The 13,805-nt window shown below is 41.9% G+C and overlaps 1 protein-coding gene across 1 annotated transcript in view; it reads right to left on the reverse strand.

Moving 5' to 3' along the window:
- Positions 1 to 1,453: 1,453 nt before the first annotated feature.
- The window catches only part of DERA (deoxyribose-phosphate aldolase), a 53,284-nt gene continuing 40,932 nt past the window's right edge, over positions 1,454 to 13,805 (reverse strand). The window contains exons 7-9 of the mRNA XM_017823983.1: positions 8,914 to 9,026; positions 5,244 to 5,393; positions 1,454 to 3,847 (exon numbers count right to left, since the gene is read on the reverse strand). Coding sequence (XP_017679472.1) covers positions 3,791 to 3,847; positions 5,244 to 5,393; positions 8,914 to 9,026 — 320 coding nt within the window. The 3' untranslated portion in view covers positions 1,454 to 3,790. The remainder of the gene's footprint in view (positions 3,848 to 5,243; positions 5,394 to 8,913; positions 9,027 to 13,805) is intronic.

Genomic DNA, 13,805 nt, shown 5'->3' on the forward strand with positions numbered 1-13,805 from the left:
TCTCTTCTTTTCAAAGTAATGCCGTCTACAAAATGAAGCTATTTAAAATCCTAAATGAATAAGTGTTATAAAAATAATAAATTAGTATACAAGACTGACTTGCACAAAACATATGTTATACTCTGAAATATATTTAGACGTTGAGTGCATAATTGCCTGTTCCTTTTCTAATGGCCTGAAGCACAGTGCTAAATCTGAACTTTTCCCAAAGTCTGTGCAGCAACGGAGCGCCGCCCCCTCCACAGCTCCCAGCTGAGCTCAGGCCCTCTGCCTTTCACGTGCTGCCTACAGGGCTGACAACCAGCTGCAGCAGCCCCGAGAAACCTCAGCTGACCACGGGAACTAAAGAGCAGCAAACGGTCATCAGGAAACATCTGGGAAAGAGGGAGGAGAGGGGCAGTGGAAGGGCCAGGCAGGCGAAGGGCAGCAAGCCTAGGAGACCCCACCGTGAGCACTCCCAGCTCCCTGTGGGTGGGGATGCAGATCCTGCCACGCCCTTTGGGATGGGGGATTGCCCCCCAGGGACAGGGATCCTGAGTTACGGGACCCATCCCTTCTCCAGGATGGGAGAGACCTTTGGGGTACAGGACCCCCCAAAGACTGGGACCTGTGCGGGGCCTGAGCATCCCCCCATGGTCCCTGTGCCAGGGGACATGTGTGTCCCCTGCCCCAGCAGGGTCTGCACCCTGCTGGCCCCGGAGAGGGGACAGGGGGATGGTGCTGAGTGCCACCTTCACCCCAAACTGCCCCCTCACTGGTCCACCCGGAGCAGGAGGTCCAGGGTTAGGGGTGTCCCTGGATGCAGGAGACCAGGGTTGGGGTTTGGGGACCTGGGACTGAGGACAAGAAACTGGGGACTTGGGGGACCAGGGACTGGGGACGAGGGGACAGGGATTGGGGAACTGGAACTGGGGACCAAGAACTGGACCCTGGGGATGCCGGCCTCTGACCTGAGCTCAGAACATGTCAGTCCCTGCACCCCCCTGTGTTTGGCTCTCTCACAGGCTCAGTACTGGCTTAAGCCCAGTGATGCTTGTGGCTCTGCCCAGCCTTCTTGCAAGCACAGCAGGGCCCAGGAGCCCCACTCCAGCTCAGCTGGTCTCCAGCCCTGCCTGTGCAATGGACCTTGGACCTGTGCTGTTGGTTAACTCTCCTGGATGGGCCCCTGGACGTGCCTTGTTGTCTGTCTCCAGGCCAGTTTCCGGCTGCTCCTGAAGGGATCCTTGGCCCAGGTTCAAGCCCTCACATCGCTTAGGGCTGTCAACAGACCAATACCTGGCTGGTACCAGCAGCTTCTGTAGGAGGAGGAGTGAGAGACAAGGCTCTGGGTCATGTTGGGGGAACAGACACAGGCTGAATATAACTCACTTGTGTCACCAAGGAGTTAACAAAGACAACCAGTTGCTCTGAAACAATGAGCCTTCTGCTTATTCCTTGAAAAAAAACCACTCCCAAACCAGAATCATCTTTATTTGGATGTGTTTACAGAGTCTGTTACTTTTTTTCTTTTTTTTCCAAAAAAGTATTACAGGTTTGAACAGAAAAAAAATGTATAAAATTACTTTCCAAGCCAGCTTCTCCCAAAACACTGGTTGGCCTGGAGTTGCACAGTATTTAACATCAGTGTGTTTATAATGTTCATGGAAAAGGGAAGCAGCTCTCTTTGACTTCTCAGGAAGCCAAACCTTTGAAGTGAAGTAACCAGCAACAGCCCATGTGCACATCAGAACAAAGGGGGGCTGATTCCACAGAATTCCTCCTGGGCAATTTCACTAATCGACACAGTTTCTGTGGAGACAATAAGGTTGTTCCCAGAGGTGAGACTCACCTTACCCAGTGAGGTGGCAAAGCTGGACCTCTGTTAATCTTAAGGAACTACACAGAGTCCTTCACCTGGAAACTAAAGCATCTCCGAAAACAGTTTGCATCTTCTGTCTTCACCCTAAATGTCCAAAAGTCAACCAACAACAAAACAGGATACTTTGTAAGTAGTATGACTTTCTAATATGAGACTATGGAAACACACACCAACATTTATACAGCTAAACAGCAGCAAAATCCAGTGTGTGGCTGCTGGGAGGGCACGGCAGAGGGTCAGCCTGGCAAGCACCCGGTGGGACCTGACCTCAAATAACAGGCTCTGCATTTCTTAAAGCTGAGCAGCAGAATCTTCCTCTCAGTATGCAAACAGGCACTGGATTTTTCCTTGAAGAGACTGACAGTGCACTCAGAAGGAAAACCCATGGCAAAAAGGGCCACTTTTCAGGAAAATAAACATGAAAGTAGTGTTACAGCTCAGCCTCATTTTCTGTGAAGAGACCTAAAGCAGAAAAAGACAGAGAGCCTCGGATGAACTACTTCCTGAGAAATTAAGGCCCATTTTTAGTACTGAGCATTGCATATAGGATTTTGTTTTCTCTATATATTGTTTCTCTGATTTTTTTCCCTAATCAGCTTTCCTATCTGTCCAAGGTGGTTTGTAGCACACTAGTGATTCAGGTGGCATAACCAGATAAATAACCGAGTTATTTCTTTATAATAAATCTCTTTGTAATAAATGTACCTTGTACCTTGATTTACAGCAAAATCCTCCTACTCTTACTTCCATGATGAGACCTACTTAAGTCAGTGAGACTAGTCATGACGATAAGATAATTAAGTTTTTAGTACAACTCTGGTTAGTGAGCAGAATGCAGTCCTGATATAATGAATCCACCAGCTCCAGTCTGATGTTCAAAAGGTGTTGATGATTTCAGTATTATTCTTAATGTGCTCTGAGAAAAGTACATTTCTTTTTACATTAAAGCATTAAACCCCATATAGGACACAATTCAATTCACCTTTTAAATTAAAGAATTGCTTTTAGACTGGCAAAGCTGAAGTTTAGCCAGCAGTGACACCTGCAAACTGACAGTCAAACCCCCCTACATTAAAATGGAAAGATTTGCATGAATGTGTTTTAAAATGACAGGAGACAGGAATGGGAGCTTCTAAGCAAGTTAGACTAAAATTTTAAGAGTGAAATGGCTAAAAATAGGCCCCTGAATGCATAGTTAGGCACCTATATAGAGACTGCTTGATTTTCAGTTGTTCTGATCACCCAGAGCTCCCATTAACTTCAGGAGCAACTGTGGATACTCAGCTGCTCTAGAAATCAAGCCACTTTTATTCAAGGGTCTAAATATGGATGTCTGTGCCCAAGTTTGAGGGGAAAAATACAAAAAATAAAAAAGAGGTGGGTTTTTTTGATACAGAAGACATTTTATAAAAGACAGTATTAGCCAAGTTTCATTCTTTTTTCCAGTTATAATGCTTGAAACTGAATCAACATAACAATTAATAGTGCAACACATTTGTGCCAGAAGATTTTGTCTGAGGTGAATGGAAATCTATTTCAAGATCAGTAGCTCTTAATTAGCAATCTGAAACATTCCATAGATACTTCATATTCTGTGACTGCAAAGTGTTACCAGGCCACCTAAATCTCTTTCATAGTATTTCAGTGTTGCCATTAATAAGCTTTTTCAGCCTGGTCTGAGGAACTTTGGAAGATTAACTTTGCAAATCTGTAAGTATTAACTATTTAACTATTTCAGAAATACCATTTTTTTTCCTGCTTTTGGATCAAGTACAACCACCAGACTTGAGCATATTTTTAAATACTATAAAATATGAAGAAGGGAGAATTAGGCCTTTCATTCCATCATATGCACTTGGTTGTCAGAAGACTTCTCAATGCTGTTTGCTTAAAGACCTCTTTTGTAAAAGTAATCCTGAGCTGATTTTGTGCCTAAGCCATTGCCAGTTCATGCTGAAGTGGATAAGAGCCAGTCACATGATAGAAAATCTGCAAGAAAAAAAGGAAAATTTATGATGGAATTATATATGACTATAAAACTGAAAGTGTCAAGGAAGTAACAAATTAAAGGCATGCCAGATGAAGATGATAGATATTTGTTTGTGTGTGTGCATAAAATATGATGTAATATACCTTTATATATTTGTTTGTAGAATATGAACTATAGCAGCTCTTGCTGCTGTATTTGGAAAAAAAAGGTAAAAAGGAAAGATTCTTATTGCTTTTCAAAAAGAGCCAGGCAGAACCCAATGCTTTTATCTGTCACCTGATTTTGATGATTTCAGTGTTTGTTTTATTGAATATAAAACAAACATGAATTATCTTCCATGTTTTTAGATGGCATAGTATAGCAGAGCTTTGGTCACAACTGGTGCATTCATGCAATCCCTGGCATATAAAAGGATACAACCCTTAAGAAATCAGAAGAAATCGTGTGACACAATCACTGGCTGTGTCCTAAGACTCAGCAGCAATGGCAGTGGCAACAAGAAAGCTCATGCTGCTTTGTCATAACCAGGAACATAATTTTAGGTCAAGAGTGAGGCAGAGGAGGTCTGGCAATGAAGCAAGCCAATATTATCCTCATTGCAGGAGTGAGTTTTCAACAGTCATGAATATAACTGACATCTCTCAGATGTTCTATATTTCTAAAGACATGTCAGTATTTCAGTTGCTAGAAAGGTGGGGAAAGGGAACAGACTGGTGCTTTTCTCCTCCCTCAAAACTCATGTTTTCCCGGCATCAATGGCACAAGGACTCTCAAACTTTTACTTGGTTAAAGCTGGTATCACCTTATCTTCTGGGTTCAGTGAACATGGGAGTGAAGTTCAGAAGCCTTAATGTTTTGGTAGTTCCTCCAACACTACACTGTTCCCAGCTATGCTGCATCCTTCGGGGTTGATACCCTGTGCTAGTGATGTAGGTCAGGGGTAGGTAGGTCAGAACACCTCTTCCCATTGGCAACTTCTTTCTCAGGAAATAATCAACATGTAAAAGCTTCTCTATCAGCAGCATTTGGATGAGATGCAACTTTCTCCACAGCATGGAAATATATGGTGAACAGCTGTGGTACGGTGACATAAAAGGTCCGAGAGGTATTTTGAGGGTCAGCTGCACTGGCAACAGCTGGGAGTGCAAAAGACTCCATACATGTACAAACTGGAAGTCTTTGCTCACTGCATTGCAAACAGACAGTGGTCAGCTGCTGGAATATCAGAGTCCCAGGTGTCTGTGATGACAGGCCATATTTAAAGAAATACTGGGCTGGAAGTACACGTCACTAATAATCAATCAGATGTACGTTCTACTTCTGCAAAGTCAGCAAGCCAGCATATCTAGAAAGATTGACTTTATCTCCAGAAGTTGAAAGCTGTCAACAACTAACCTGTTGCTCAATGTCTCCCAGCAAACTACTGGCACCCAGGCGAAAGAGCTCTGGTGTCAGCCATTCCACTCCCAGCTCCTCCTTCACCAGCATAAGCCAAGTGATGGCTTCTTTGGCTGTCCGAATGCCCCCGGCAGGTTTAAATCCAACCTTTATACAGGGAAAAAAAAAAAAAAAAAGTTCAATACACATTTTCATTTTCATTCATCAGCAACACCAGGAAGAGCAATCAGTGTTTGTACACCTGCAGTCTCACAGTGTCTGTGGTGTATGTAACAGCTCTACCCAGTAAGGACCTGACTGCAAAGAGGATAAGCTCTAGCACTGAGAGCTATCAAGCCTCAGCCATCACTGTGAAAGATAACATTTTCATTTTGAGGGAGTAATACTACTGAACCCTGTGCACTTTCTCAGGAGCTGAGTTTGAGGTCTAATGGGACTACTTTGCCTACTGCACATATCAGGCCAAGGGATTTAGCCCAGACCTGGGACATCTGCACAATCACCTACTGCCCATGCCACAATCTAATTCCAAATATATAACAACAAATACACGTGCAATAACACTAAAGATGCTGAATTAAAGCATGTGAGGCAGCTGACTCGTGGACAGCAGTGAGAGATGGCTGTACTTCACAAAAACCCTGTGCACCAGAGTAACATGTAATTTGGCTGTACATTCAAACCTATCAGAGGTTTAATTTGGACTAAAATTTTCCAAATGGGAATTAAATTAGGTTTGTCTTTATCAAAAATCACAGGAACTGCACAACTTCCCTCCCACGCTGGATACGCTTTCAGTCACTTGATGTGAGAAATCTGTCATATTTGGTCAGGTGAACTGCCATGTACTAGAGGCACACACGCCAAGTAAAGCCCATCTTTGGGGTAAAGCACATCTTGAATCCCATGATGGACCTGCTGTGCAGAGCCAGCACTGAGGTGACTTGGCACATACCCCTAATGCCAGTCTTTCATGTGCCATTTAAACACACCTCGTTCCGAGACACAGCTTGTGATACGCAGCTATCAAAAATTTTGACACCTGCATTAGTTAAAATGTTGGCCTTTAGCAGCTAACTAAACTCTTGGAAAACAAGGAGAATTAGGAAAAAATGCTTCTGCATTAAAAAAAAAAAAAGTAAATCAGAACAATATGAGGAACACAGCAATTCTTCCTATGTTTCCCTCTGCCATAAACCTCTGCCTTCTGCAAGAATTACTGGTTTGCTTTTTACATATAAGCTTCTGAAACCTCATTGCATTGAGGATTTCTTTGTACCTTATGGATAAAATAGCAGAATCCAAAAGTATCTGTTTTTAAATGTGTTTGGTAATCTTTATACAGTGATTTCAGGACCAACAAACACAGAATAAATCCTTCTCTCTCACCCCAGAGCATTGTGATAATGGCATATTTCGAATAAGATTAAAAGAACAACAGCAGGAAAAGCTTGATAAATCCAAACCACAAAGACTGTGGTCTTGTGGATGGACAAAGAGATGTGAGTGTATGCATCCATCTCTTAACATTAGATTTCCAAAAGGAATTTAAACCACAGCAACTGGAAAAGCATCTTCTAGATAATAAATTAAAACAGTTGGAATGTGGTTTCCCTCAGAAAGAGAAATTCTAATGAAAGTCAAATTTTAGATTTCTTCCTAGAAATGTTACAGCTCTTCGAGGTAATCCGTGGCAAAAACCAAGTAAAATTAAGTTGAGAATTAAAAACATCATTCAGAATTCCTTCCCCTTTTAGCAAAGTCTAAAAGCTCTTTTCTCTGAAAAAAAAAAAAAAGCTGACAAAGACAAGCCTGTCTTCTCCTCCATTTACCAGCTTTCCAAACAGAACATCTGACTACCATAAAAACGCAAAAAGGAAGGGGGCTTGGAATTTAATTCAAGAGCAGTACAAAGTCCAGCTACCACTTTCCTGCTGTTTCACAGCATTTCATTATTTTGCTTAATAAGTTCATCTCCTCAAGAATTTTCTCTTCACCTTACATTATTAAAAGTAATAAGTTTTTCTGGATTGGGAGTTTTCCCAACAGAAAAACCAATTTATGTATGTCCTTCAATAATGACAGGAAAAGATTATTTCCCATTATATTGCACACTTTTCATATCACCACCACAGCTTATCAGTCAATAAATGTTACTCTGCAACTTGCTCCTTTCCTTGAAGAAGTTTAATTTCTGTATTAACCTGGTTTTCCCAGGCAACGCCTTGCTAGAAAGCATCCCTACAGCAGCAAAATTAGTTTGTTAAAGAAACCATTTAGAAATCTCTTGTCACTGATAATATTGTCTTCAGTTAATAAAAGTACACAAAGTCAGTTTACATCTAATTCACTGACATACACATGCACACAGACATAAGCACTTATTCTTAATAACACATTTTATGCCATGAATGCATCCTTTAAAAGCAAAAGGTGAATTCAACATTTATATCCAATTATAGGTACAAAGCTGTGCTAATGCAGCAGAGCCCAACTCCTGGCACACAGCTCATGCAAGCAGCACTGGCGCCGAGGTGAGTCACCCAGCCCCAGGGATCATCTGCCTCACGTTGGTGCAGTGACAATGCTCCCACAAAAACAAGACTGTCAGAGCTGCTCAAGTTGTTGTGTGGCAGAGAGAGATGAAGACTGGGGAAGGGAGGAGTGAGGACAGCCCAGGGATCCATGCTGGCCTCACCTAGATGACTACAGAGAGCAAGCAGGTGGACACACATCTAACCTGCTGTCACGCGCTCCTCAAGCTCCAACAGGCCCTGAAGACATTTCAGACCCTATCCCACTGCTCACCCCGTGTCCTGACATTGTACCTTGAAAGGCCACCTGCAGAAGGCATAGAAGGATAAACTGGAGAGGAAGGAAGGGTAGCCCAGGAACAGGGAGAGGCTCTCAGCTAGAGACATGGTTCCCTTCCCTGAATCTGAAGGTGCGGACAAAGCCCACTGCTGAACTCCAGCACCAGATCTAACTGGCAGCCCCCACTTGTCTGTGGATAAGAGAGATGAGAGGTGGCTTAAGCTCTCCTGTTAACCTCCTCCTTTCTCGATGCTTTAACAGTTCATCACTATCTTTGCCATATGCTCCTCACTGCTTCTTCTCTCTAGTGACAGCACTCAACAGTGACCTAACAGATAAACCTTCTGTACCAGGACTTAATGTTCTTCCAGTCCCTGTCCCTCCTTCCTTCCCTCCATCCCAGGCAACAGGATACAACTGGATCTCCCTTGGAAAGCCTCTCTGGCTAGGGAGGAAAGAGCAAAATTTATCCCTTGAGTTGCCAGAACAAAGTCAGAAAATACAGTTGTGCACACCGGACAGACTCTCAATGGCTCTAAATTTGTATAGCTCTGCTGAGGTTTATGGGAGTTGGCCAATCACTACTAGCTTGAGATTTGCCCTGTTATTAATGGAGATGACCATTTAAATACTTTAAATGGTGAAACCAAATTCAAATTCAAATGCAGCAGGCAACACATTAAGATTGCACGATCCTTCAGGGAACGAAGTAACAGTTACTCAAGGGAGAAAATCCAAAAGTGCATTTAAAAAAAAAAAAGTATACAAATATTAGCAAATAAATCCTATTATGTTGTTACTTCCTCCTTAGTGAGCTTGTTTGGCTAATTTTTATAAAGATTGTGAGAATTACCTTGTTGCCAGTTTGCCAGTAGTATTCTTTAATGGCTCGCATCATGACTACTCCAACTGGAAGGGTTGCGTTTTCCACCTCCTTTCCTGTAGACGTCTTTATAAAATCAGAACCTGAAAGGAAGTAAAAAGCTTTAGAGCAGCTTCAGAACAAGAGTCACCCTGCACACAGAGAGCTCACACCCTCCAAAGATGTCGTCCTGCTTCACAGCCATTATGAAGCATTCCTTTACATGTACGTCCCTGTGGTGTGGGTGCTAACCTTGCTCTGGTCGAGGCAGAGGAGGAGGATTACACCCACATGGTTTCAGAGTAAGTCAGACATCCCAGAGGCTAAATGAACATCCCAGCTCCTAATTATTTGCTCGAGCTATCAAACCAACAATCTCTTCAGGACAGTCCAACATAATACATGTTCCTGTACAGACACTCAGTATATCTGTACCTATACATTAATAGGAATGTGTCTGACTAATCACGACAAGGGAAATTATTTCCTCAGAAAAAATCTGTCATATAAATCAACCTTTTAGTATTTCCACAAGGATCTTTCTGAACAGAAATTATTTTCATCAGTTTTTTTAATTACATTGCATCTACTTAGCCATGGCCTGACACAATGCAGCAACAAGGTCAAAATGTGTATTATTCGAAGAACAAAAGTTAGCCTTAGTTTACTTTTTTCTGGTTTCTCACTTGTGAACAATATTCTCCACTGCCTGTCTTAATACTTGAGTAACATTCTTGTGTATTCTTGCTCTGCTTTGGCTTAAAATGAATCCTGCAGTACAGTAAAACAAAAAGCTAAAAAACTACCAAAAAAATTGTGCTTTGCAGTGTATGATTGTGCATTGACACAATACAGTGATAAAACTTCTTTCGTTTCATTAGGACACACTTCATCCCTAGGAACCTACTTCTTAGAAAAGGTGTACTGTGGGATCATTAATTATCAAAAGTAATTGGGAGAAGAAGAGGGATAATTCAAACACTGTGTAGTGCATCATCCACTTAAGTCAATTGGAACTGCATCTGCTTCCACTTCAAATTTGGCTTAGGGTCCATTTTGCCTCTTATGTGAGTGATGATGCCTCTACAACATCCCCTAGAGTAAGGAAGGGAAGTTTCACTCCTGGCTCAAACTGAAGAGTTGCCTAGGCTACATTCTGACAGTGTGCTGCAGCACACTCCGGAGAGCCTTCTTCCCGAGGACACAGCTGACTGGCACACAGCTGGGTCCCAGCCCGATGGGAAGTTAAGACAAAGCCAGGCATGCTTCTGTGTCCTGTGATTTAAACATAATAGAATGGCATCACCAACTTTGGGTTTTGTTAGACCATGGTTTTCTCTATGGGCTTCCTGACAAGGCACCAACTCAGCCCACTGCTGATTAAGTCGCACCCTCCTGTGACAATTTCCATTCTAAGGAAAAACAGTTATTTGTGAAAAACATTCTAACTTCACAGAATGTGCAATGTGCAAGAGAGGCAATTACTAGATGATTGAGCTTTGCAAAGAACGAAGCACACAGGAGAGACAACTGAGTTACACATTTCAGAGCTACTCCCTTCCAGAGAGACACGACGGACATCTGATAGTCACATTAAAACAAGGAGCAGTGGAAGTGAAACTTCAACATTGCCAAATTATATTTTTAATTTCCCTTTTGAAATGTAGCACTTAAAGTCCTTCAGTGCAGTACTTTTCTTTTTTTTCTGCTATAAGGTAAGTCAAAGCTTTTATAAGTCTTATAATTACAAGTCTCTATGGTACAGTTTCATTAAAAACTTTCATTAAACAACAGCTGCCCTTGTATATGGTCTTCTAATCAATTTGGTCAAACAGAATGACTTCTAATCAGCTGTTGATAAAAATAGAAGATGAAATTTTAATTCTAATAGATTAACCACAAACTCAAGATAGTCTTCAAAATCCATCTAGCTCTATTCTCCAGTGGATTTAACGACTATTCAGCAACTCATTACTAAATAGAACAAGATGAACATTTTCCAGTTCATTAAAGAAATGTACTATGTATTTTTGCATTGTCCTCATGATTCGTTACAGGGAGTCTTAATTACAAGATAATGGATAATGGTTATTAAATGCAGACTCCAGTAATGAAGCTCTATTCATTTGCGAGCCTCAGAGACTGCAAAGAGGGGAAAATAAAATTACTAGCTTCAAAAGATTAACGGATCAAATTATTATTCAATTTTGAAAATCTCATTCAGACTTCATAGAAACAAGAAGAGATTAAAAACTAGTATTAGTACAAAAGTAGTGCATTTATATATTTATTTTTAAATAATATCTTAAGGCTATTACCAGAATAATCAGTTCTAGATGTGATTATTAGACAAACATACAGCCAATTTGGTAGCATCCTCTAACAATGAAAACAATACATTTTTATTTCCTGAACAAATTCTTTTTATGACACAAGAGCTTGCTAGCAGGACTGCATGCAGCCTCTTGCAGAAGACAGAAGATGCACACTAGCAGAGAGAGCCACAATGAAAGGTGTTATTAACGTTTGGATTTCAGGAATGAAAAGGGGGATTTAAAAATCAAGTGCTACCAAAAAAGGCATCTCATTAAGTACACTTTATGCCAACCTTGTAATAATAAGGGAGTTTCACTAAGTCTCTTTCTTATTCAAGTTTTCAAAAACAAGTCCAAGGAATGAAGTTCAGCAGGAGTTTCATCTGGAAATTTAGGTGATGATTTAGAAACCTGAGTTTCATCATCCATCTTCTCATCTTCCTCTGAATGTATACACTCAAAAAATCGAGGGCTAAGGCTAAAATACATGCTGGATGGCTTTCCCCTTCCTTAGAGTAAGGTTACACGATTCAACAAAGCATTAAATCAAAGATTTTACAAAATGAGTTATTTGGGGGACATTTCTAGGCTCAGTGAGCCCGGGAAAAAAACACACTGTCTACTCTTTTTCAATGTGTAACCACAACAGTACATTGCCTTTCAAGGCAGCAAGTCATGTAAGACCCATTGAATCAGCAAAGAGTGGTGACATCGAAGCCTTTTTGAAACACAGGAGCATCACAGGCCTGTTTCGGGTGGGCTTGCTGCCAACCCAGTGACCCACCAGCATTACAGCACCACAGCCTGGCAAGCACCAACTGCAGCAGCTTGCCTTCACCTGATGTAAATCTGAAGGAACCCTAGGAAATGGGAACAGTGCTGTGGTCTCTGTCTGAGAGACTCACTCTGGTCAAGAGCAACTGAGCTCTCAGCACTGCTGGGAGCCAGACCACTTGTGCTCCAGTCACGGGTCTTGTGTAATCGGGTGGAGTGCTTTCATTGACCCACAGAAACATTTAGGTTGGAAAAAACCTCAAAGTTCATCCAGTCTAACTGTTAACACTGCCAAGTCCATCAATAAACCATGTTCCTAAGTGCCATATCTACACCTCTTTTAAACAGCTCTGGGGATGGTGACTCAACCACTTCCCTGGGCAGCCTGTTCCAGTGCTGGACAACCCTTTTGGCTGCCAACCAGTCTTAACCCTGTTGTCAACTTGGTTGGTTTAAGACATTAAATCTCTTCCTTTGCACTCTCACCCCCCATACAGTGACCCTCAGCCACTGCACTCCACCAAATACCACTCAAAATAATCAGGCTGAATGTGCAGACACCAAAAAGAAAGTCAGGGTCTTCACACCACACTGCCTGAATCCATATTGAGAGATCAGGATGAAGTCCATTATATCATTTCTACTCTAGATACACAGCCTCATTTATGGTAGCACCTGAACAAAGGTGTAGAGCTGAGGCATTCAGAAGCTGAGTGACTTGCCTGAGGTCTCTCAGCAAGGATTTGACAGGGTACAGATTGAATGCCCTGGTCTCCCAAAGGTCAGAAGAGCTTCCCTAACTGGCCTGCCCTATTGCTCTCCTCTGCATCATCTTGAAACACTACAAAGCTTTCCAGTCCACAGAACACTGAAGCAGAGCATGAGAAGTGGAGAATCTTATTTAGATGGCATCCAGGAAACACACTCTGATTCCATAATTAAGCAATAAGGAATAATAAGCAGTATAGCAATCGTGGAGTAATCACAACCTTTTGGTTGTGAAGTGTTCCAAATGCCCTTGGGGAATGATTATCTCCCGATAACTACAGAATTTTTGTTGTTGCCTTAGTCTTAATAAAGAACAAAGATGTGTTTGGCAGTTTTAAACAACAGTTTAGACAGAGATGCTTGCAGAGGGACAATTATGCCATGTTACTTTGTAAGTATTTGCAATGAGCACAAATGTATCTCGGTTGCTGCAACTCAGATATAGCAATATACAGTGACACAGGGCGAACACACACCCTTCCAAGGTTCCTAGGACTGATGGCAAAAAGAGGCACGCTGCTGAGGGGACCTGAAAAATCACCTGCTGTTTCTGCTGACAAGGTAGCAATGATAAAATAGCACAGTATCAAATGTGCATAAAGTCCCATTAGCAAGTATCATTTCTATTTTATGAGTACCCAAACTAAGGGTCTTCAGATTCATACACAATTAGCCTGGCTAGGGGCGACCAGGTTATCAACCCTCTGAAAATAAGAGGCAGGGCAAGATATAAAGGGCTAATGTAGTAGCTAATTCTTGTCATTTGAGTCATCGTAATTGTCCACTTAACATGTCCTTATCCTACTCCAGTGGCAAGATAAAATACATTCCCTGCTTGCTTAACTTTGCCATTGAGGAGAAGAGAATACAAAGCTGTTACAACTCACTTTACAAGTAAAAGTCAAGCAGCTTTAGCTCCATCACATGAGACTACGGTGCCAGACCACTCAGTTAGGTGCCTATGCATGTTTTCACACGCCTGTATCTCAGCTACCATTTTGAAAAATGCTAGTTTATAACTTGGTC

The sequence above is a fragment of the Lepidothrix coronata genome, unplaced genomic scaffold, assembly GCF_001604755.1.
Source record: "Lepidothrix coronata isolate B3197 unplaced genomic scaffold, Lepidothrix_coronata-1.0 Scaffold107, whole genome shotgun sequence".
Taxonomy (NCBI): Eukaryota; Metazoa; Chordata; class Aves; order Passeriformes; family Pipridae; genus Lepidothrix; species Lepidothrix coronata.